At 47.6% G+C, this 23,186-nt stretch overlaps 3 protein-coding genes across 3 annotated transcripts; 2 read left to right on the top strand and 1 right to left on the bottom strand.

Moving 5' to 3' along the window:
• Positions 1-548: 548 nt before the first annotated feature.
• Positions 549-2,328, bottom strand: LOC127326348 (anthocyanidin 5,3-O-glucosyltransferase-like). Its single transcript, XM_051353218.2, has one exon. The coding sequence runs from the start codon at positions 2,178-2,180 to the stop codon at positions 768-770; it is 1,413 nt and encodes a 470-aa protein (XP_051209178.1). The 5' UTR covers positions 2,181-2,328; the 3' UTR covers positions 549-767.
• A 7,977-nt stretch (positions 2,329-10,305) lies between these two features.
• LOC127326360 (anthocyanidin 5,3-O-glucosyltransferase-like) lies at positions 10,306-12,086 on the top strand. Its single transcript, XM_051353230.2, has one exon. The coding sequence runs from the start codon at positions 10,386-10,388 to the stop codon at positions 11,814-11,816; it is 1,431 nt and encodes a 476-aa protein (XP_051209190.1). The 5' UTR covers positions 10,306-10,385; the 3' UTR covers positions 11,817-12,086.
• Positions 12,087-12,347: 261 nt separating this feature from the next.
• On the top strand, positions 12,348-13,780 carry LOC139834389 (uncharacterized). Its single transcript, XM_071824838.1, has 3 exons — positions 12,348-12,641; positions 12,696-13,635; positions 13,746-13,780. Exons 1-3 carry the CDS (start codon positions 12,348-12,350, stop codon positions 13,778-13,780), a joined length of 1,269 nt encoding a protein of 422 aa, XP_071680939.1.
• Positions 13,781-23,186: the final 9,406 nt, after the last annotated feature.

Genomic DNA, 23,186 nt, shown 5'->3' with positions numbered 1-23,186 from the left:
ATATGTTCATATCCAAAAAAAATACTCCCTCCGATTCATATTAATTGACTTCAATATGGATGTATCTAGACACATTTTAGTTCTAGATACATCCATATTAGAGTCAATTAATATGAACCGGAGGGAGTATTAAAATTCTAAAATTATGCAAATCCGATTTTTTTCAAATATGAAACTATTTAAATTCCAACATTGTTGAGATTTATAAATTGTTCAAATACAAAATTATGCAAACTTACAAAATAACAGAGAAAAAATGAAATGGAAAAAAAAAAGAAAAACAAATTGGGCCGGCCCAACATCCCCGCGCTGGGGTGTGCGGTGATCCGTGATTAGGTCCGTGGACCTCCCTTGTTTCCCTCCCAACAAAAAAAAGGAGTTGTGCTCAAAAAAAAAAAAAAAAAAAAAAAAAGGAGTTGCACAGGAAAGGGGCGAAGAAATATCTAGCGCTTGCTCCTTCCTCTCCGACCCGTCTCCTTCCTCCCTATGCCTAGTTGTTCACTTTGTTCTCCACACGATTGCCTGGTACTCACATCAGTAGCAACGGGTTGTGAGTTGTGACAGGTCGCCATTTAACCAGAGGATGATCTGCCGGCGCGAAGTCCGGCAGGCGGTCACCGGACAAAACTTTACATCCATGCAATGCAACTTCCACCAACACGAATACATATCGAACAAAACTCACTCAGGTGCACCTACGCTTTACCAAATCCGTTTTGTAATCTAAACGCACTTCTCATACAAATGCATAAACTATCAAATCAAGCTCACGCAACACCGCTGCGAACCCGAGCCTGCCGGCTCTCGACGTCCGACAAGAAGCGGGCAAAGGCCGCGCGCGACGACCCTCCGTCGTCCCAGGCCGCTGCCGCGGCCTCCTTGTGCGCCGACGCGCGGGCCCTGAGCTCCCTGCCTTCCTCGGTCTCCATGACCATCCTCACCTTGCCCTCCACCTCGGCCGCCTCGACCAGCCCCCGCTGCCACCCAACCATCTCCGCGGCAACCCCCATCTCCTCCACCATGAACAGCTTGTTCATCTTCTGCTCCGCGTACAGAGGCCAGCACAGCATCGGCACGCCCGCCGTCACGCCCTCCAGCACCGAGTTCCACCCGCAGTGCGTCACGAACGCGCCGGTGGCCCTGTGGCGGAGCACGTCGGCCTGAGGTGCCCACTGCCTGACGACGAGGCCGCGGCCGCTGGTGCGGTCCAAGAACCCGTCCGGCAGGATGGCGTCAAGGTCTGGGTCGTCGCTGAACGGTGCTTTCACGACCCACAGGAACCGGTGGCCGGAGTTCTCCAGGCCGACGGAGATCTCCTTGATTTGCTCCTCCGAGTGGTGTCCCGCGCTCCCGAAGCAGAGGAACACGACGCTGCGGTCTGGCTGCCCGTCTAGCCACGCCAGGCACCCGTGCCGCTGGCTTGCCACCTCGTCACCGACGCCGCCGACGAACGGGCCGACGCAGTACACCGGCGGCATGACACGGCCGGGGAGACACCGAGGGTCCCCGAGGGCGGCCACCGCTCGAACGTCCAGCGAGTCGAACGTGTTCACCAGGACGCCGTCGGCTTCCGGGATCCCGGACAGCGCGGCCATGGTCGCCTTGCATACGTCGCTCTCCGGGTCCTCAAGCATCTCGCCGAAGAGGTGCGAGGCCGGCATGGGCGGGAGGCCGAATAACTCGACAGGCGCGTCTCCGAGCTTCCTGAAGCTCGTCTGGGCCTCCGCCAGAACTGCCGGAAGCTGGACGAAGGCGGCGAGGACGGCGGCGTTGGAGGTGAACAGAACATAGCCCGGGATCCCCAGCGGCTTAATGACGCCGAGCGCCTCGACGGAGAGCGAGTCGACGACCACGGCACGCACGCCGCGCGAGGAGCGGAGGAAGCCGCGGAGGTGCTCGTTGTGGCGGCCGACGACGTCGAGGTAGCGGAGGACGAACTGCGCGTCCGGCGTCAGCGTGGGCGTGCCCTCGACGAGCGGGAGCGTGTGGAAGCGGACGGACGGCATGCAGGCGGCGGCCCGGGCGACGACGGCGCGGAAGGCGGCGTCCGGGTTGACGGCGGGGTCGACGAGCGCGACGGAGACGGCGTGGCCGTGGTCGAGGAGCGCGCGGGCGAGGTGCATCATGGGGACGAAGTGGCTCACGGCGAAGCCGGGGTACAGAACCACGGTCTTCTCCATGAAGCAGGAACTGGATAATGCTACCACAGCTGCTATGATTCAGTGCCTTGAAGCTTTTCTTCTCCTACTCCCTCGTGCACGCGGCCGCTCTCTACAGCAAAGGATTTTGTCGCATTTGTTCAGTGGATGGATCTGAATGAGTGACGTGAGCTAATTGAAGCTTCAAGGCACTGAATCGTAGCAGCTCAGATACTTGGGGGTCCCCAGATACTTGCCGCACAGAGCCTTGAGAAGTGTGATTTTATTTTCCGAAAATACATTTACATGTCTATGCGAATCACATTTTGCAGTTCTTTTTCAAGAAATCGCCTATGCATGGCCTTCTGCTTCTCATGTCATTCTCTCCTTTGCATTGCCCCAAGAAGATGATGACGTCGGGCCTAAAGGCTGCCCGGCCGCTCCGTTGCTGGCGAGTATGTGCTCCTCTGGTGTAGATCGGCGGCAACGGCGCGGCAAGTGGTGTGGTGGCCTTCACGCAAGACTAAGAGCATCTCCAGCCGCGTTCCCCAAATCGTCCCCCAAAGCGCGCCGGATTGAGCGTTTGGGGGACGTCGTTCCCCAGTCGCGTCTTCCAAACGTCGCCCCCAAACATTTAAAATACTTCTTATAAATAGAATAAAACTCTTTACTAATATTTAAATCGGTTCAACATAAATAAATTACATATAAAACTTTGAAAAAACATAATTAAATTACATATAAATTATTTTAAACTACTTCTTCTTCTTCTTCTTCGATGATGGCCCTGCCTCGTCGTCATCATCACGGTGGCGCTTCCTGCTCGTCACCTCTTCCGGAGAGGCGGTGTCGGCCGACGCGTCGGAGTCCTCCTCGTTGTCGCCGGTGCTCGCCGGTTGCGCCTTGGCCTTGGCCTTGGCGGTATTGGCCTTCGCGTCCGCCTCCGCCTTCGCACGGGCCACCGCCGCCTCATCTGACCCTTCTTCCTCCGCATCCTCCTCCACGCCTAGCCATTCCTCCGCGCTGTCAGGTGGCGGGAGGGAATCGTCGCCGCTGCTGGGCGTCCGAGCTTTCTCCCACCAATGGCGCCATCCAGCAGGCTTTCCCTCGCTGGAGGTGTCGGACGGGAGCTCGGAGATGTAGCTCATCGTCGCTGGAGGTGTCGGATGCGGCCGGTGAAGATCCAAAAGCGCCGACGTACGGGTCTTATTGAGCACGGATGAACGGCGGCGCAGAAGTCGAAAAGAGCAGCGGTTGCTATTCCGAGGAGTCCCGACTCCATTCCGGCGGTTGCCGCGTCGTCGACACGGTTGCCAATGCGACGGTTCCGCTTCCCGGCAACTGCACCGTCGCTACGTAGGCGGCGGCTGAGCGTCCGAGCCGCTGACGCGTCCAGCCCGCGTCGGTTCGCCTCGCTTTTCGTTGGCTCGGGGCGCCGGACACCGTATCGGGGCGCGCCGGACAAAAATGGGCTTTGGAGGACGCCGCTGGAACGCATTTTTTGCCCGGCGCGCCCCAATGGGGGACGCGGCTGGAGATGCTCTAATAGCATGTTTAGCCGCGTCTCCCAAAGCGGCCACTAAATAGATTTGGGATGTGCCGAATAAAAATCGTTCCTAGCTGCGCGTTTCAAAGATCTTTCCGTCCGACGCGGTTCAATACGGTGGTCGGCGCCTCGAGCCCATCCCCACTACACAGGGAACGCTCCGGACACGCCGGGCACAAGGAAAACCGAGGCGTGGAGAAGCGGGCCCAACACGTCAGCGAACGGACGCTCAACCGCCGCCTACCTAGCAACGGTGCAATTGACGGGAAGGGAACCGTCGCATTGGCAACCGCGTCGATCCATGCGCGAACCGCCGGAATGGAGCGTGAACTCCGTGGAAGAGAAATCACCGCTCTCTTTGATATCTACGCCGCCATTCATCCGCGCTTAATAAGATCCCTACGTATGCGCCTTCCGATCTACAACCGGTCGGCTCCATTCATCTCTCATCTCCTCTCTCACAATGAGCGATCTCTCTCAGCTGCCATCAGACACCGACAACGAGGGTAAGCCGTCGGGATTGCGCTATTGGTGGGACAAAGTTGCGACGCCTAGCAGCGATGATTCCCCGCCGCAGGGCAGCGAGGAGGAATGGCAGGCCGAGGAGGAGGAGGAGGAGGTGGAGGAGAAAGAGGCTGAGGAGGCGGCGGCGGCCCGGGCGAAGGCGGAGGCAGAGGCGGATGCGGAAGCGAAGGCGAAGGCGCAACCGGCAAACACCATCGACGATGAGGAGGACAGAAGTTCCTCTGACGCGTCGAACGACACCGCCTCTTCGGAAGCGCCACTGTGAGGTCGACAAGGCGGGGCCATCAAAGAAGAAGTAGTTAAAAAATTCCAATTTTTTATATGTAATTTGTTTATGTTTTTTTTGAAGTTTTTATATGTAATTTGTTTATGTTGCACCGCTTTGAATATTAGTAGAGCGTTACCTACACCATACCTAAAAATTTCTTATTCTATTAAAATAAAAATACAGTATTTTAAAATTTTGGGGGCGCATTTGTGGGAACGCGGCTAGGGAGCGACGTCTCCCAAGCGCGACACGAAGGAAACACGTCCCCCAAACGATAAATCCGACGCTAGTGGGGAGGGGGGGAGGGGGTGGCGCTTTAGGGGACGCGGCTGGAGATGCTCTAATGGTCTTTTTATGCCAAGTCATCGAACTACCTATGGTTGGTCCTCTTGGATCTAGCCTCCGACGAGTTTCAGACTTGTCCATCCACTAGTAGAAACAAGGGCTTTTATCCTGTCCTCGAAAGTGCTTTTGCACCGGATTTGGCACGAACCGGTGCTAAAGGGGTCATTAGCACCGGTTCGTGCGGTCTGCACGTCCAGGGGGCATTAGCACCGGTTCGTGCGGGACCTTTTGCACCGGTTCGTAACACGAACCGGTGCAAAAGGGTTGGCGTCAGCCACAAACTCTTTTGCACCGGTTCGTGTTACGAACCGGTGCAAAAGGTCTACCCTTTTGCACCGGTTCATAACACGAACCGTGCAAAGGTTTTTCTCGCTCCCCACGCACCTCACCCCCCCGTGGATCGCCTTTTTTAACACTGTAAAATAGAAAAGAAAATGATAGATTATTCAAAAAATAAAATCTTTTGAGATTCATGTATGTTATGCAACCTACTATTAGGGAAAATTAACAAATTTGAATTTTCACATTTATTGCAAAAAATGTTTAAAAAATGGTAAAACCGCATTAACTTTTGCATACGACGTCGAAAAAAAACGTATAATATATCAAAATCAGGAAGCAGGAAGATTTTACCCGGTTAGCTAATTTTTAGGGTTTGAAAATTCCAAATGAAAATATCAAAGCAGGAAGATTTTATTTTTTTTCCAAAAATTTAGGATTTTATATTTTTTTTATTTTTTAAAATTAAAATTAATAATTGCATCCTGCATAAAGATTGCTATTACTTTTAGCAAATTATAAGATTTTCAAATTTTTAGGTTTTAGGTTTGGCAAAAAAAATTAAAAAATTGGAAATAATTAAAAATAATACAAATTATAAAGTTAATGTTTATTTATTTATTCAAGATTATTATTACAACATTACTTTGGTTTATTAAAATAATTATTTGAAATTCGAACAATAAAGAAATATGACATCGATCGACATGTTAATAGGATTGATATGATACTACTATCACATACATGCGCGCGAAGCACTTGGATGCGGGATGGAAAGGAACTTGGAAGTTAAGCGTGCTAGTGCTAGAGTAGTGGGAGGATGGGTGACCGAGCGGGAAGTTTGAGCGCGAGTAAGTAATTGGACTAGAGATAAGGGTAGTTAGAGACTAAACTTGTGAAATAACTAAAATATTAGAAATTCCGAAAAAAGAAAAAAAAGGGAGTAGAAAATAATTCGAAAAAAAGTGTTTTTCTGCCGCGGCAGCGTTTTGGGACGTTTTTCTGCCGCGACAGACCCTTTAGCACCGGTTCGTATTACGAACCGGTGCAAAAGGTCCTCCCGCTCGGACGCCCGGGAGCCACCACGTGGTGCACCCTTTAGCACCGGTTCGTAACTGAACCGGTGCAAAAGGGGGGCCTTTTGCAGCGGATTGTTTGCACCGGTTGGGCATCCGGTGCATATAGCCCTTACCAACCGGTGCAAAAGGCCCGTTTTCCACTAGTGATCGAAGGTTATCATTGTTTGGCGCATAGCACTATTGGACCTCTAGATCGAATGGGATGCGGTCGTGCGCATCCGTAAAATCAGGCTGTGTAGCTTCAACACGACACGGCGTGAAGCTCTGCTTTCTATCGAAACCATGGGACATGTCATCATTGGCATCTATGCCGCGATTTCCATGCTGATGATATAGGCGGAGAATGTCAAAGCGGTTGCAATTGGAGGACAAGAACGTCTTGATGGCTCATGTTGAGCTTGATACTCTTAAGTAATTGTAGAGGCTGGCTCGTGGTTGCGTTGAAGACTTTGCTTCACATGGTGTTGTATGGTCATGGCTTGCGAGAACATCTTCTTGTCCATACTAGACATGCGATACATGTGATCCTAGTGTTTCATGACTTGTAGCAGCGGCCTCGATAAGTGGGAATGGTAGCATGGTGGACTTTAGCTTCAGCGGTTCTCCTTAACTGTCGTGTCGTGATTTCTAGGCTGAAAACCCGAGCCCTGACCTTTATTGGTTGTACATAGCAATAGTTGTATTGAAGGCATTTTTTGGGACCTCGGCCTTTCTCTAGGGTAAAAAAATAAGATATTTGATCGGTGATGAAAACACTTCTACGTTATTTTCTTCTTGGAGATGTTGCTTATGGATAACTTTTTTGTAGTCTAGATGTTGTCTTTGGTGATGGTTAGAGTGTTGCAGCTACGACTGAATGGCGACTGCGGCAGGGTCTCTCTTTTTTGTATTTTTGGATGTGCATCCTTCGATGCCTTCGATCATCTTATTGGTGCAAAGGCTGAGTGTAATTAATATCTTCGTGATATTAATATACTTTTTATATAAAAATTTGTAAACACGTCTTGAGAAACCAAAATGTGATGAAAACTCTCTTTTCGCAGGATGGGCAAAAAGGTGAACTTGAAAAATATTGTGAATTGTTTTTTGAAAATGATGGGAGATTATTCATCCTTCATCATTATCAAACTAAATGGTACACTCATGACTCATGCATGCATTCTTGAACATTTTATGAGCAACAGAAAAAAGAAATATGAATACTTTTTTCGCATTTCACAGTAATGAAAAATTCACAGCATCATGGATCAGAATGTTTATACATTTGTCGTGTTCGGTCCATGAGAAAGGAAATATTACACATGATCCAATTTTTGAATCAAAATGCTTGATGGGTGAAATGTTTTGAACTTTTGGTGAAAACAGTGCGATACGAAGGTCAAAACGTAAAAACGTCTAGACGAATTATACCTACACCTACCAAGTCATAATCGGTGGCTTGAATAGGAATGTGGGGTTGCACATCGGATGGAGACACTGGTCGCCCACTGCTCTCATTGTTGTCGATGCAATCGCGCAACCACACGGGCACCCCACCGACTCGGTGTCAGTGCTGGTGCAATGAGCGGTCAACATATAGTCTAGCTGATATAATGATTTCACATTTGAAAAATTTACTCTATTTTAGTAAAATGGCAAAAGTAGTGCACGCGTACATAAAAGTGAGAGAAATATATAAAGGAAACCACTGAAATATTCACATTTAAAATCTACCATGTCCAAAATGTGAAGTTCTACGAGAACCAACCTGAGGTTGGGTGGTTAGGAGGGTGGTTGTACCCCCAGCCCACCAGAGTTCAAATCCCAGATTTGACATATGTGTGTCTCATAAAGGCGGAATATTCTTTTAGTGGGAGGCGACGTTCCCGTCAACAGCGAGGCGCCTGTGGTGACTTCGTCAATTTTAAGATCCAATCCGCCGGCTCAGTCTTCCGGAGATGCTCATAGGGGTAGGGTGTGCGTGTGTGCGTTTATAGGGGTGAGTGTATGCGCGTGTATGTGAGCGTCTACGTTTGTACTGTGTTTCTCAAAAAAAAATGTGAAGTTCTACAATTTTTATATTTTCTTTCAAAATATGAGGGGTTCATATTGGACTTTGTTTCTTACCCTCCCTTATTTCTCATACATCTACCTTCTTACACTTGTAATTCAACCTGCATAATAATTGTTAAGCCATCATGTTCCCGACACAAATACTATGTTTTTTTTGTCAGGGTTTCAATTTCCAATCGTAAATTTGTATGTAGGTAGGGGGCTTGGGGCCGTAATTTAATGGGGTAACAACCTCAGGCACACGATAGTATACAGATTCAGACCCAAGAATAGATCATCGGTAACAACCCTATTTCTTGGTGGTGGTGATTGCATTGATATGTGTGAGACGCTTGTATGCATGAATGGGGTGCTGACTTTCGGTGGGACGTCGGCCGGTACTTGTCTCTCATCTCGGGGTAGAGATCAAGCTATGAAAGGTGGAAAGTGGAAAATGTCTCTCTGTCTCATTATGTTCGAGTGCGAGAGAGTGTGTTTGAATGAACTTGTGTGTGTTTCGTCCTCCCGGTGGAAGATCGGCCTCACTCTTTGAGAGGAAGAAGCCACGCCTCCATCGTACAAAGACCCACGAGTCTTTGTATGGTGACCCATGCCTTGGCAGAGGGGTCACACATTCACGCAGTAAGGTGAGCAAATGTCGACGCCTTTGTGACATCCTAGGTACGGAGGCGCGTCCCTCAGTACCTAATTGTGTGTGGGGGGGGGATGAGGGCGGTGGAGTCCTCATCCGTCTTGTATTTACGATGACTGGATGACATCGCCTTCCTATGGCACCTTCTCTATCCACCTTTCGCGGAAGGAGGAGAGAAGAATTTGACCTCCGGACCGGCTTGACTAGGCAGACGACTGAAATGTGCGTGCAGTGCATGGGCCTCCTGCCCAGGTTTCTTACATTTCTATGTACCTCGTAAGTCGGGACCCCATCATTTGCCATGTAGGATCCAGGATGATGTGGTACGGAATAAAGCAGAGAAAACATGGTTTACGTACATAATTCAAGAATCCAAGTGTAAAATCCGAGGTGAAAGGAGATATCAAACTTATACGTCTAGATTTTATTGATCTAGGTAGTTCATCAAAAGACTGATCTAATAAAAAAAGACTAAAAATAACATTTCAACATCCGAAAAGTCATTTTGGATCCTAGACACTAGTGGTCTCATCGTATTAAAAAAATTGAAAATTATATTTATATGTTTTAAAAAATTATGTAACAAAATTCTAAAAGTAGGAGATGATGTATACTATTAACGTATAAAATCTCAATTATAAATGTTTTTTTTCTGAGTTACACAAAAATAACAAATTCTGATTTCTTTTTGGAGATTTGAATCACTATGCTCAAATCCACACATTTGGTATTTCTGTGTAGCCTAAAATACACATTATTTTCAGTTAAAAGTTTACACATTCGTGGATACAATACTGGCTATATCATGATTTATCTTCAGATTTTTCAGAAACTTAGAAATATAATTTTTTATTATATTTTTAAAAAAAAGATAACTGATGCCTATGTGCACCAAGTCACTGTCCATTCAACATCCTCTTAATGTCTGGGCCGGTGGCTCATGGGCCTATAAGTGAACCAATGGTGACCGGAAATTCAATTCGGCTCCCGGGTACGTATGCTTCCTATACCAAAAAATTATATTTCGAGTTGTCGAAATTTTTTGAGAAAAAATTCTACATGTACATCTACATAATATATGTGCATTCGTCAAGTTTCACGAAAAATCAATATTTTTTGTGTCCTATGCAAAAAAGTGAAAATTCATCTTGTACAAAATATTATTTTTAGCACTGAGTTCTGTCTTTTTTACACACATCACATGAGAAGTCCATTTTTTATGAAACAACTTTGTGGGAGTGTAGCAGTTGAAGATGTACGTGCAAATTTTTCATTTCAATATTTTTGAAATTCAAAATATGTGTAAAATTAATTTCAAAATAGAGGAAGCATATGCTCTCATGTTCCAAAATACCACTCTCAATGGTCGCTCCATAAAGACTCTTGTCACCATCAGGCAGTCGGTCAATCTTCCATTATAATGATGAGCATATATGAAACGACCGTGTGGTCGTCCTGCAATTACGGTCAAGTCATACACCTGTGAGACTACTCTCTCTTCCGCCCCGTTCTGATCTCAGCCATGGCTCCGGCGAAGACGTTCGTGCTCTATCCGTCGCCGGGCGTCGGCCACCTGAACCCCATGGTGGAGCTGGCCAAGCACCTGCTGCGCCACGGCCACAACGTCGTCGTCGCCGTGGTCGACCCGCCGGACAGCGACGCCGTCTCGGCCGACGCGTTGGCCCGCCTTGCCGCGGCCAACCCTTCCATAGCCTTCCGGCTCCTGCCCGCCCCGCTCGGCCCGGACCCCGCCGCGCACCCGGTCAAGCGCAGCCTCGACACGCTCCGCCTCGCCAACCCCGTGCTCCGTGACCTCCTCCTCTCCATTCCCGCCCCCGGCCCCGACGCCCTCCTGCTCGACATGTTCTGCGTTGACGCGCTAGACGTGGCTGCCGAGCTCGCCGTCCCCGCCTACTTCTTCTTCGCTTCCGCTGCCGGCGACCTCGCCGTCTTCCTCAACCTGCCGTACATCTACCCCGACCTACCGTCGTTCAAGGACATGGGCGACACGCTCGTGCGCTGCCCCGGCATGCCGCCGGTCCGCGCGGTGGACATGCCGCTGACGATGCAGGACAAGGAGAGTGACCCGACGAAGGTCCGGTTGTACCAGTTCAGGCGCATCCCGGAGGGGAGGGGCGTGCTGGTGAACACTTTCGACTGGCTGGAGCCCAACGCCCTGAAAGCGCTCGCCGACGGCGTCTGTGTTCCTGGCCGGCCGACGCCGAGGGTGTTCTGCATTGGGCCACTGGTGAACGACGGCGCGGGCATCGGGGACGGCGGCGGGAGGCGGCACGAGTGCCTGGCATGGCTGGACACGCAGCCGGAGAAGAGCGTCGTGTTCCTCTGCTTCGGCAGCAAGGGCGCGTTCTCGGCGGCACAGCTGAAGGAGATCGCCCGTGGGCTGGAGAGCTCCGGGCACCGGTTCCTGTGGGCAGTGCGGAGCCGCCCGGAGGAGCAGAGCGAGTTTCCCGATCCGAACCTGGAGCGGCTGCTTCCGGCGGGGTTCTTGGAGAGGACGAGAGGCAGGGGCATGGTGGTGAAGAACTGGGTGCCACAGGCTGAAGTGGTGCGGCACGAGGCGGTGGGCGCCTTCGTGACGCACTGTGGGTGGAACTCGACGCTGGAGGCCATCATGTCCGGGCTGCCCATGATCTGCTGGCCGCTCTATGCCGAGCAGGGGTTGAACAAGGTGTTCATGGTGGAGGAGATGAAGATCGCCGTGGCGTTGGCAGGGTACGAAACAGGAATGGTGAAAGCTGAAGAGGTGGAAGCCAAGGTGAGGCTGGTGATGGAAACAGGGGAAGGGAAAAAGCTCAGGGAGATGCTGGCGGTGGCGAGGAAGATGGCGGTGGACGCGATCAGCGCAGGTGGGTCTTCTGAAGTGGCATTTGCTGAGTTCATGGGAGATTTGGAGGACAGCAGGGTGGAGAATTCAATTGATCAAGCCGTATGACTGATGAAGTTTGAAAGAACGGTAGTAACATCTTATATAATTCAGACATCACAGATTTTCCATCAGACAGAAGTTGGATTTGCATTACTGTATCAATTCTGAACCATCAAGTAGCCATGTGCGCAGACTGTCAACATATTGTGATACAAAACTGCGGAAAATTGAGATTGCACTTTTCACGGTTTCAGTTTAGAACTTGCAAAGCACAACCTTCAAGAGTAATGCAAATCAGTAGTAGCAACTTCTCATGAGGATTATAGAGAAGTTGGATGTGCATTGTTAGAGAAGATCACGTCTCCTCCTTTGTGTTGGTTTAAACCTTGTATAGCTGCCCTATCTCATCACGTTGTGTATCGTGGATAGAGATCTAGAGGCCGGTTAGGTTTTGTAATGTGTATAAATACACAACCCATCAGTCAATACAATTGCGTTGAGCAAATATTCCTAATCTACATGGTATCAGATTCTTTCCGATCCTAAAACCCTAAACCTTCCGCTGCCCTCCCTCCTCCTCCCCAAGCCGCCGCCGCCATGTTGAGCTCGCATAGCTCCCTCAACGGCGACGTCTCCAACCCCTTCGCCGATGCCGCTGGCTCTGGCAACCCTGCTGCTGCTCGCCCCGTCTCCGCCGCAACCATCCAAGCCATCAACATCCGTCACCACGTCTCCGAGACCCTGAACTTCGAGGAGTCCAACTTCTCCACCTGGCAGACGTTCTTCAACATCACCTTCCGCAAGCTTGGCATCACGGACCACATCAACGGTCTGGTCGACGCCCAGATGATGCTTCACGACGTCGAGTGGACTCAGATCGACCAGTGCATCGTCTCATGACTGTACACCACCGTGTCGCGGCCGATCCTCAACATCATCATCCAGCCCTCCGACACCGCCGAGCACGTCTGGACGGCCATCAACAACCTCTTCCTCGACAACCGTCTTCAGCGCGCCGTCTTCGCCAAGCGCGAGTTCCATGACCTGCGCCAAGAGGATCTCTCCATCACCGCCTTCTCGACCAAGCTCAAGTGCCTCGCCGACACTCTTCGGGACGTCGGGTCTCCTCTCTCCGATCAGGACCTGCTTCTGGCCTTCATCAACGGCCTCAGCGACGACTACGGCCACTGTATCGCCGCCCTCACCATGAACCCGATCGGGCTCACCTTCACCCGTGCGCGTTCCGCCCTGCTGCAGGAGGAACGACGCCTTGGCCGCTCTGCGCAGGTCGTCGGCCAGTCCGCCCTCATCGCCGGTGGCTCTCCGTCTGCTCCTGATCCTCCTTCTGCCACACGTGGCTGGCGGGGCAAGAAGAAGAAGAAGCAGGCCACCGCTGGTCCTGCTCCGGCTCCTACGCCGGCCGCTCCTGGTCCTCCTCGCCCTCCCGCCCCGATGCAGGCCACGTGGCCCCCTGGCGCCTACCCCCTCTCTGGCATGTTCCACGCCTGGCCGCCGGGCTGGCGTGCTCCCGGCCAGGGCATCCTCGGTCCTCGGCCCACCGCGCCTCATCCACAGGCTCACGCGAGCTCCATGACGCCGTACTACTCCCCGGTGCCCGCTGCTCCCCAGCCATTGGCATGGGATCAGGCACCCCTGCTGGCCGCGCTCAACAACCTCTCCATGCAAGGCCAAGGCAACAGCAACGGCGCCGACTGGTTCTTCGACACTGGCGCCACGTCACACATGGCAAACAACCCCGGTATCGTCTCCCACCTCACACCTTTCAATAATTCTTCTCGTGTGATCGTTGGCAATGGCTCGTCCTTGCCCATCACACACACCGGCGACACCTCTTTCTCCACCTCTTCCTTCCCCATCCTCTTACGTAATGTTGCCATTACTCCTGGTCTTATCAAAAATTTGATCTCTGTTCGTTCTCTTACTCGTGACAACCCTATCACTATTGAATTTGACGCTTTTGGTTTCTCTATTAAGGACTTCCACACTCGGGTGGTGATTCTGCGATGTGACAGCGACGGCGAGCTCTATCCCCTCGTCGCCGGTCGGCCACCTCTGCGCCAGTCTCTCCATGCCTTCGTCACCACTGAGCTTTGGCACCAGCGGCTTGGGCATCCCGGCTCTGCGTCTTTATCGAAGATTTTAGCGTCTTTTCAATTTACTTGTAATAAGTCTAAGCCTACGACATGTCATGCTTGTCGTCTTGGCAAACACGTCCGTTTACCTTTCCAACAATCTGATTCTCGAGCTAGTTTTGCCTTTGAGTTACTTCATTGTGATGTTTGGACGTCTCCAATAAAAAGTATTTCAGGGTGTCAATTCTATCTTGTCATTTTGGATGATTACTCTCACTATGTGTGGACTTTCCCATTATGTCGTAAATCTGATGTGTTTCCCACTTTGGCGACATTTCATGCTTTTGTTGCCACCCAGTTTCAACGCCCAATTCTGAGTTTTCAAACCGAGAATGGACGCGAGTTCGACAACCATGCCTCCCGTGCCTTCTTCTCCACCCACGGCATTCGCTTGCGTCTCTCTTGTCCCTACACCTCGCAACAGAATGGTCGTGCCGAACGAATCCTCCGCACTCTTAACGACAGTGTTCGTGCCTTGCTTTTCCAAGCTCATCTTCCTCCCCGATTTTGGGCTGAAGCCCTTAACTCAGCCACCTATCTCCTAAACATTCGCCCTTGCAAACCTCGCCAGTTTCTTACTCCTCATGAGCTGTTGTTCGGTTCTCCTCCTGATTATCAGCACCTTCGGGTCTTTGGTTGTCTCTGTTACCCTAACACTACAGCCACAGCACCACATAAGCTTGCCCCGCGGTCGGTTTCATGCATCTTCTTGGGATACCCTTCGGATCATCGGGGCTACCGTTGTTATGACCCGTCTTCTCGTCGAGTACTAACGTCTCGCCATGTCTTTTTCGACGAGACCATTTTCCCTTTCAGGAACACCGACTTGGAAGCCACACCACCATCTGCGGGTGGCGCGCCTCCGGATTTGGGACCACTCTTGGCAGTCCCTTCGACGGCTCCTTGATACGCGTACAACACGCGACCGTTGGGAACCCCAAGAGGAAGGTGTGATGCGTACAGCGGCAAGTTTTCCCTCAGTAAGAAACCAAGGTTTATCGAACCAGTAGGAGCCAAGAAGCACGTTGAAGGTTGATGGCGGCGAAGTGTAGTGCGGCGCAACACCAGGGATTCCGGCGCCAACGTGGAACCTGCACAACACAACCAAAGTACTTTGTCCCAATGTAACAGTGAGGTTGTCAATCTCACCGGCTTGCTGTAACAAAGGATTAGATGTATAGTGTGGATGATGATTGTTTGCAGAAAACAGTAGAACAAGTATTGCAGTAGATTGTATTCGATTAAAAGAATGGACCGGGATCCACAGTTCACTAGAGGCGTCTCTCCGATAAGAATAAGCATGTTGGGTGAATAAATTACAGTTGGGCAATTGACAAATAAAGAGGGCATGACCATGCACATACATGATATGATGAGTATTGTGAGATTTAATTGGGCATTACGACAAAGTACATAGACCGCTATCCAGCATGCATCTATGCCTAAAAAGTCCACCTTCAGGTTATCATCCGAACCCCTTCCAGTATTAAGTTGTAAACAACAGACAATTGTATTAAGTATGGTGTGTAATATAATCAACAACTACATCCTTAGACATAGCATCGATGTTTTATCCCTAGTGGCAACAGCACATCCACAACCTTAGAACTTTCTGTCACTGTCCCAGATTTAATGGAGGCATGAACCCACTATCGAGCATAAATACTCCCTCTTGGAGTTACTAGCAAAAACTTGGCCAGAGGCAAGATCATAAACAACACATAGATAATAGATTGATAATCAACATAGCATAGTATTCTCTATCCATCGGATCCCAACAAACACAACATATAGCATTACAGATAGATGATCTTGATCATGTTAGGCAGCTCACAAGACCCGACAATGAAGCACAATTAGGAGAAGACGACCATCTAGCTACTGCTATGGACCTATAGTCCAGGGGTGAACTACTCACTCATCACTCCGGAGGCGACCATGGCGGTGATGAGTCCTCCGGAAGATGATTCCCCTCTCCGGCAGGGTGCCGGAGGCGATCTCCTGAATCCCCCGAGATGGGATTGGCGGCGGCGGCGTCTCTGGAAGGTTTTCCGTATCGTGGCTCTCGGTACTGGGGGTTTCGCGACGAAGACCTTAAGTAGGCGGAAGGGCAGGCCAGGAGGCGTCACGGGGGCCCCACACGCTAGGGCCGCGCCGCCCTAGTGTGGCGGCGCCCCGTGGCCCCACTTTGTCTCTCCCTCGGACTTCTGGAAGCTTCGTGTGAAAATAGGCCCCTGGGCGTTGATTTCGTCAAATTCCGAGAATATTTCCTTACTAGGATTTCTGAAACCAAAAACAGCAGAAAACAGCAACTGGCTCTTCGGCATCTTGTTAATAGGTTAGTGCCGGAAAATGCATAAATATGACATAAAGTATGCATAAAACATGTAGATATCATCAATAATGTGGCATGGAACATAAGAAATTATCGATACGTCGGAGACGTATCAGCATCCCCAAGCTTAGTTCCTGCTCGTCCCGAGCAGGTAAACGATAACAAAGATAATTTCTGGAGTGACATGCCATCATAACCTTGATCATACTATTGTAAGCACATGTAATGAATGCAGCGATCAAAACAATGGTAAATGACATGAGTAAAGAAATGAATCATATAGCAAAGACTTTTCATGAATAGTACTTTCAAGACAAGCATCAATAAGTCTTGCATAAGAGTTAACTCATAAAGCAATCATTCAAAGTATAGGTATCGAAGCAACACAAAGGAAGATTAAGTTTCAGCGGTTGCTTTCAACTTGTAACATGTATATCTCATGGATATTGTCAATGTAAAGTAATATAACAAGTGCAATATGCAAGTATGTAGGAATCAATGCACAGTTCACACAAGTGTTTGCTTCTTGAGATGGAGAGAAATAGGTGAACTGACTCAACATAAAAGTAGAAGAAAAGCCCTTCGCAGAGGGAAGCATTGATTGCTATATTTGTGCTAGAGCTTTGATTTTGAAAACATATAGAGAGCATAAAAGTAAAATTTTGAGAGGTGTTTGTTGTTGTCAACGAATGGTAGTGGGCACTCTAACCCCCTTGCCAGACAAACCTTCAAAGAGCGGCTCCCATTTTATTTTTATTTTTGGGTGGCACTCCTTCCAACCTTTTTTTCACAAACCATGGCTAACCGAATCCTCGGGTGCCTGCCAACAATCTCATACCATGAAGGAGTGCCTTTTTATTTTAGTTTTATTATGATGACACTCCTCCCCACCTTTGCTTTCTCAAGCCATGGCTAACCGAATCCTTTGGGTCCCGTCCAACAATCACATACCATGGAGGAGTGTCTATTTTTTGTTAATTAATTTCGGACTGGGAATCCCATTGCCAGCTCTTTTTGCAAAATTATTGGATAAGCGGATGAAGCCACTAGTCCATTGGTGAAAGTTGCCCAACAAGATTGAAAGATAAACACCACATACTTCCTCATGAGCTATAAAACATTGACACAAATCAGAGGTAATAAATTTTGAATTGTTTAAAGGTAGCACTCAAGCAATTTACTTTGGAATGGCAGAGAAATACCATGTAGTGGGTAGGTATGGTGGACACAAATGGGATAGTAGTTGGCTCAAGGATTTTGGATGCATGAGAAGTATTCCCTCTCGATACAAGACTTAGGCTAGCAAGGCTATTTGAAACAAACACAAGTATGAAGCGGTGCAGCAAAACTCACATAAAAGACATATTGTAAACATTATAAGACTCTATATCGTCTTCCTTGTTGTTTGACCCTTACTAGAAATTATCAAGACCTTAGAGAGACCAATTATGCAAACCAAATTTTAGCAAGCTCTATGTATTTCTTCATTAATAGGTGCAAAGTATATGATGCAAGAGCTTAAACATGAGCACAACAATTGCCAAGTATCAAATTATCCAAGACATTTTACCAATTACTACATGTAGCATTTCCCGTTTCCAACCATATAACAATTTAACGAAGAAGATTCAACCTTCGCCATGAATACTATGAGTAAAGCCTAAGGACATATTTGTCCATATGCAACAGCGGAGCGTGTCTCTCTCCCACACAATGAATGCTAGGATCCATTTTATTCAAACAAAACAAAAACAAAAACAAACCGACGCTCCAAGCAAAGTACATAAGATGTGATGGAATAAAAATATAGTTTCACTAGAGGAACCTGATAATGTTGTCGATGAAGAAGGGGATGCCTTGGGCATCCCCAAGCTTAGACGCTTGAGTCTTCTTGAAATATGCAGGGATGAACCACCGGGGCATCCCCAAGCTTAGAACTTTCACTCTCTCCTTGATCATATTGTATCATCTCCCTCTCTTGATCCTTGAAAACTTCCTCCACACCAAACTTAAAACAACTCATTAGAGGGTTAGTTCACAATCAAAATTCACATGTTCAGAGGTGACATAATCATTCTTAACACTTCTGGACATTGCGCAAAGCTACTGAAAGTTAATGGAATCGAAAAATCCATCAAGCATAGCAAAACAGGCAATGCGAAATAAAAGGCAGAATCTGTCAAAACAGAACAGTCCGTAAAGACGAATTTAATTGAGGCACCAGACTTGCTCAAATGAAAATTCTCAAATTGAATGAAAGTTGCGTACATATCTGAGGATCACTCACGTAAATTGGCATAATTTTCTGAGTTACCTACAGAGAATTAGGCCCAGATTCGTGACAGCAAGAAATCTGTTTCTGCGCAGTAATCCAAATCTAGTATGAACCTTACTATCAACGACTTTACTTGGCACAATGATGACCCACAAGTATAGGGGGTGTATCGTAGTATTTTCGATAAGTAAGAATGTCGATCCCAACGAGGAGTAGAAGGTGTTGACAAGCAGTTTTGATGAAGGATTCACTGTAAATGCTCACAGACAAGTATTCAGGGGGTTTTGATGTAACAGTTGAATAAAGTACGAGTAAGTAAAGTGCGAGAGTAACAATTGCAGAGAGTGGCCCAATCCTTTTTAGCACAAAGGACAAGCCGGTTTGTTTACTTATAATGACCAAACGTTCTCGAGGACACACGGGATTTTAGTCTAGTGCTTTCGCTACATACGGCTAAATAATCTTCATTGTTATGATAAGTGTTGTGTGGGTGAACCTATGCTAATGTACCGCCCTTCCTAGGACTAATACATACTTGTGATTATACCCCTTGCAAGCATCCGCAACTACAAGAAAGTAATTAAGAATAAATCTAACCACAGCCTTAAACTCTGAGATCCTGCTATCCCTCCTGCATCGATATACCAACGGGGGTTTAGGTTTCTGTCACTCCGGCAACCCCGTAATTGGCAAACGAATACAAGATGCATTCCCCTAGGCCCATAAATGGTGAAGTGTCATGTAGTCGACGTTCACATGACACCACTAGAAGAATAACACCACAACTTAAATATCATACCATTGAATATTACTCAACCATAGTTCACTACTAACATTTAGACTTCACCCATGTCCTCAAGAACTAAACAAACTACTCACGAGACATCATATGGAACATGATCAGAGGTGATATGATGATGAATAACAATCTGAACATAAACTTGGTTCAATGGTTTCACTCAATAGCATCAACAACAAGTAGAGATCGATACCGGGAGAGTTTCCCCTATCAAACAATCAAGATCAAACCCAAATTGCTACGGCGATGACGGTGTCCAGCGGTGGAGACGGCGGTGATGATGGTGGAGATGATGATGATGGTGATGGAGATGATGTCCAGCTCGATGACGGTGACGATGGCGTCGATTTCCCCCTCCCGGAGGGAATTTCCCGGCCAGTTCCTGCCCGCCGGAGAGCTCTTTTCTCTCTGGTGTTCTCCGCCCCGCAGAGGCGGCTGTAACTCTTCGCGAGGTACCCTCTGTGGCTTAGGTTTTCGGGACGAAGGATTTCGCGAAGAAAAGGAGGCGAAAGGGGTCGTGGGCCCCCCAAACCACATGGCGGCGCGGCCAGGGCATGGGCCGCGCCGCCCTATGGTGTGGGCCCACCCTGGGTCCTCCTGGCCCCTCGTTCTGGCTTCCTTCGTCATCTTGAAAAATAGGATTTTTGGTATAATTTCCTCCCACAGTTGATCTTCCGAAATATTGCGTTCTGACGGTGCTTTTTTGGCGAGAATCCCAGCTCCGGTGCTTGATCCTCCAATAATGATGAAACATGCAAAATAGATGAAATAACATAAGTATTGTGTCCCAATATGAAATATATCAATGAATAACAGTAAATTATGATATAAAATAGTGATGCAAATTGGACGTATCAACTCCCCCAAGCTTAGACTTCGCTTGTCCCCAAGCAAAACTGAACTCGATAGACAGGACCACATGTTTATGGAGTGAAGAGTCGATAAATAAAATACGGACAAGAAGCATCATATTCATTCACACAAGACATTATAGTAAACAACCTCTTATAACTCAACTTGAAACAAGTATAAGGTAATCACAAGTAAAGGTGCATAAGAAATCATAATTGGTGATGGCAAACTTCGTTCTTGGTCAGAGAACAATTAACAGATTATATTTATCTCATTGAGCAGCGCTCTCATGTTAAAGTTTATAAGGCACAACTTGCATACTCAATCATAATGGTCTTCTCATAATCATTGATAACTTGCAAAGGTATATTTATTCAGATAAAACTTGTACTAAACAAGGAAGAATAAAAGACATGATGAAGCAAATCACAGTATAATGGTTTGATCACAACTACTCAAATGCTTGCTTGAGATGGAGGGAAATAGGTTTACTGACTCAACATAAAGTAAAAGACAGGCCCTTCGCAGAGGGAAGCAGTGATTAAATCATGTGCTAGAGCTTTTTCAGTTTTGCAATCATATAGAGATAATAAAAGTAACATTTTGAGAGATGTTTGTTGTTGTCAACGACTGGTAGCGGGTACTCTAACCCCCTTGCCAAACAACCTCCAAAGAGCGGCTCCCATATTATTTTCATTTTGTGTGGCACTCCTTCCAACCTTTCTTTCACAAACCATGGCTAACCGAATCCTCGGGTGCACCAACAATCTCATACCATGAAGGAGTGCCTTTTTATTTTAGCTTTATTATGATGATGACACTCCCCCAACCTTTGCTTACACAAGCCATGGCTAACCGAATCCTTCGGGTGCCGTCCATCAATCACATACCATGGAGGAGTGTCTATTTAGTTTGATTAATTTGGGACTGGGAATCCCATTGCCAGCTCTTTTTGCAAAATTATTGGATAAGCGGATGAAGCCACTAGTCCATTGGTGGAAGTTGCCCAACAAGATTGAAAGATAAAACACCACATACTTCCTCATGAGCTATGAAACATTGACACAAATAAGAGATACTAAGCTTTGAATTGTTTAAAGGTAGCACATGAAGTATTTACTTGGAATGGCAGAAAATACCATGTAGTAGGTAGGTATGGTGGACACAAATGGCATAGGTTTGGGTTAAGGTTTGGATGCACGAGAAGTATTCCCTCTCAGTACAGGTCTTTGGCTAGCAAGGTTAATTAGCAAGCATAAGAGTCGAGGGAAACAAACAAATATACATATGATAGAAACAATCATGCATCTTCCTTGTAAGCACAAACAATCTTAACTTCAGAATAATAAGCTATGAGCTAACAAGAAAGACAATGAAACATCTACATGTATTTCTCTTTTCTACTTAAACCTCAAAGTGTTGTTGCTATTGACCAATGCTAAGTTTGCCAAAACCAAATAGATTTATTCAATGCTCCCAAAGTGATACCAATACTAATGACAAGATAAATCATATAATAGAGATTGCAAACTAAAATAAGATGTGCAATATGTAAATGATAAGACTTCTCATTAATATTCCATAACGATAACTCACACCAAGGGATACATAGATAACCAACTAAAGAGAGATACTTCCAACTGCAACCCATCTTATATGATAACTTCCCTACTCATGATATGACACTAATTGACAATAAAAGTAAAAGGTAGTGATAATGTGATACCGCGGCACTCCCCCAAGCTTGGAACAAACCAAGGGGATGCCAATACCGATGATGAATTACTCCTGCGGCGATGGTGGTGATGAACTCCCGTCATCAGACTTCCAAGGAAGAGGCTCTCCATCAAGAAACGACATCTTGGTCTCGGGAATCCTGAAACTAGCAGCACGGCTTATGTATTTAAACCTATTTTCATACTCACAGTTCTGATTCTGAACGTCATAGAGTTGTGCTTGGAGCTTGTTGGTGGTGTCGTGAAGTGAGAGGATGTCGCTCCAAAGCTTTGCAGTTTCCTTCTCATGTTCAGCAATGAGTTCAGACACAATCCTGTGAAAGATATCCACCTCACGCTCAGCCATCTTCTTGTATTTGAAAACCTCTTGTTCTAGCTTCTCCATCCTGTCTTCCAAGCTTCCTTCTCCTTTAGGACCCTGGACATCCTTGACCTGCAGTTCTCCTTCAACGAGCAGCAACTCCTTGGGGTGCATCCTCAGCTCCTCCATGTACAAGTTGCCAACATCCTTGCTGGAGCTGTCCTTCGGAGTTTCCGACGAAGACATGATAGCTCTAGATCTGAAACAAATCCTGGCAGAAACAGCTCGAAACAAAACACGTCGAGAAAGCGATATACGGACCTCCAGGGGTCCGGGGGATTATATAGCAAAATTTTTCGCGACACAAGGAAAGTACCAGATCGAACCAGAGTCGGAAAGGGGCGACGGGGCGGCCAAACCATAGGGCGGCGCGGGCCCTGGCCAGGCCGCGCCGGCCTATGGTGCCACGCCCTCGTGCGTCCTTTCCACTCCGTTTCGAACTCGTAATTTTTCATATTTTCCAAAAACAGTAAAAATATTGTTCGGAAAGTAAATTGCGTACTTTTCATTACCGATCAATTACCTATTCAAAGTCGAGTTACGGCGGATCATCAATTTGCCCTTTGATGAAAGCTTCCGGTGTTTCCACTTGAATAATATCAACATCAACATTATAGGAATCACCTGAGATATAATGCTTGAGTCTTTGTCCATTCACCACTTGCGTAGCATTGCCTTGGAGAGATCTAATTTTGATTGCTCCTGAACGATACACCTCCTCGACAACATACGGTCCTTCCCATTTCGAGAGTAATTTCCCTGCAAAGAATCTGAGACGAGACCGATACAATAGGACTTTATCCCCAATATTAAATTCTCTTTTGATAATCCTCCTATCATGCCATTTTTTAACTTTCTCTTTAAAGAGTTTAGCATTTTCATAAGCTTCACTTCTCCATTCATCTAGAGAACTCAATTGCAACAA

Source organism: Lolium perenne, chromosome 1 (genome assembly GCF_019359855.2).
Source record: "Lolium perenne isolate Kyuss_39 chromosome 1, Kyuss_2.0, whole genome shotgun sequence".
Taxonomy (NCBI): Eukaryota; Viridiplantae; Streptophyta; class Magnoliopsida; order Poales; family Poaceae; genus Lolium; species Lolium perenne.
The sequence above is the reverse complement of the archived record's forward strand: the minus strand, read 5'-3'. Positions and strand labels throughout refer to the sequence as shown.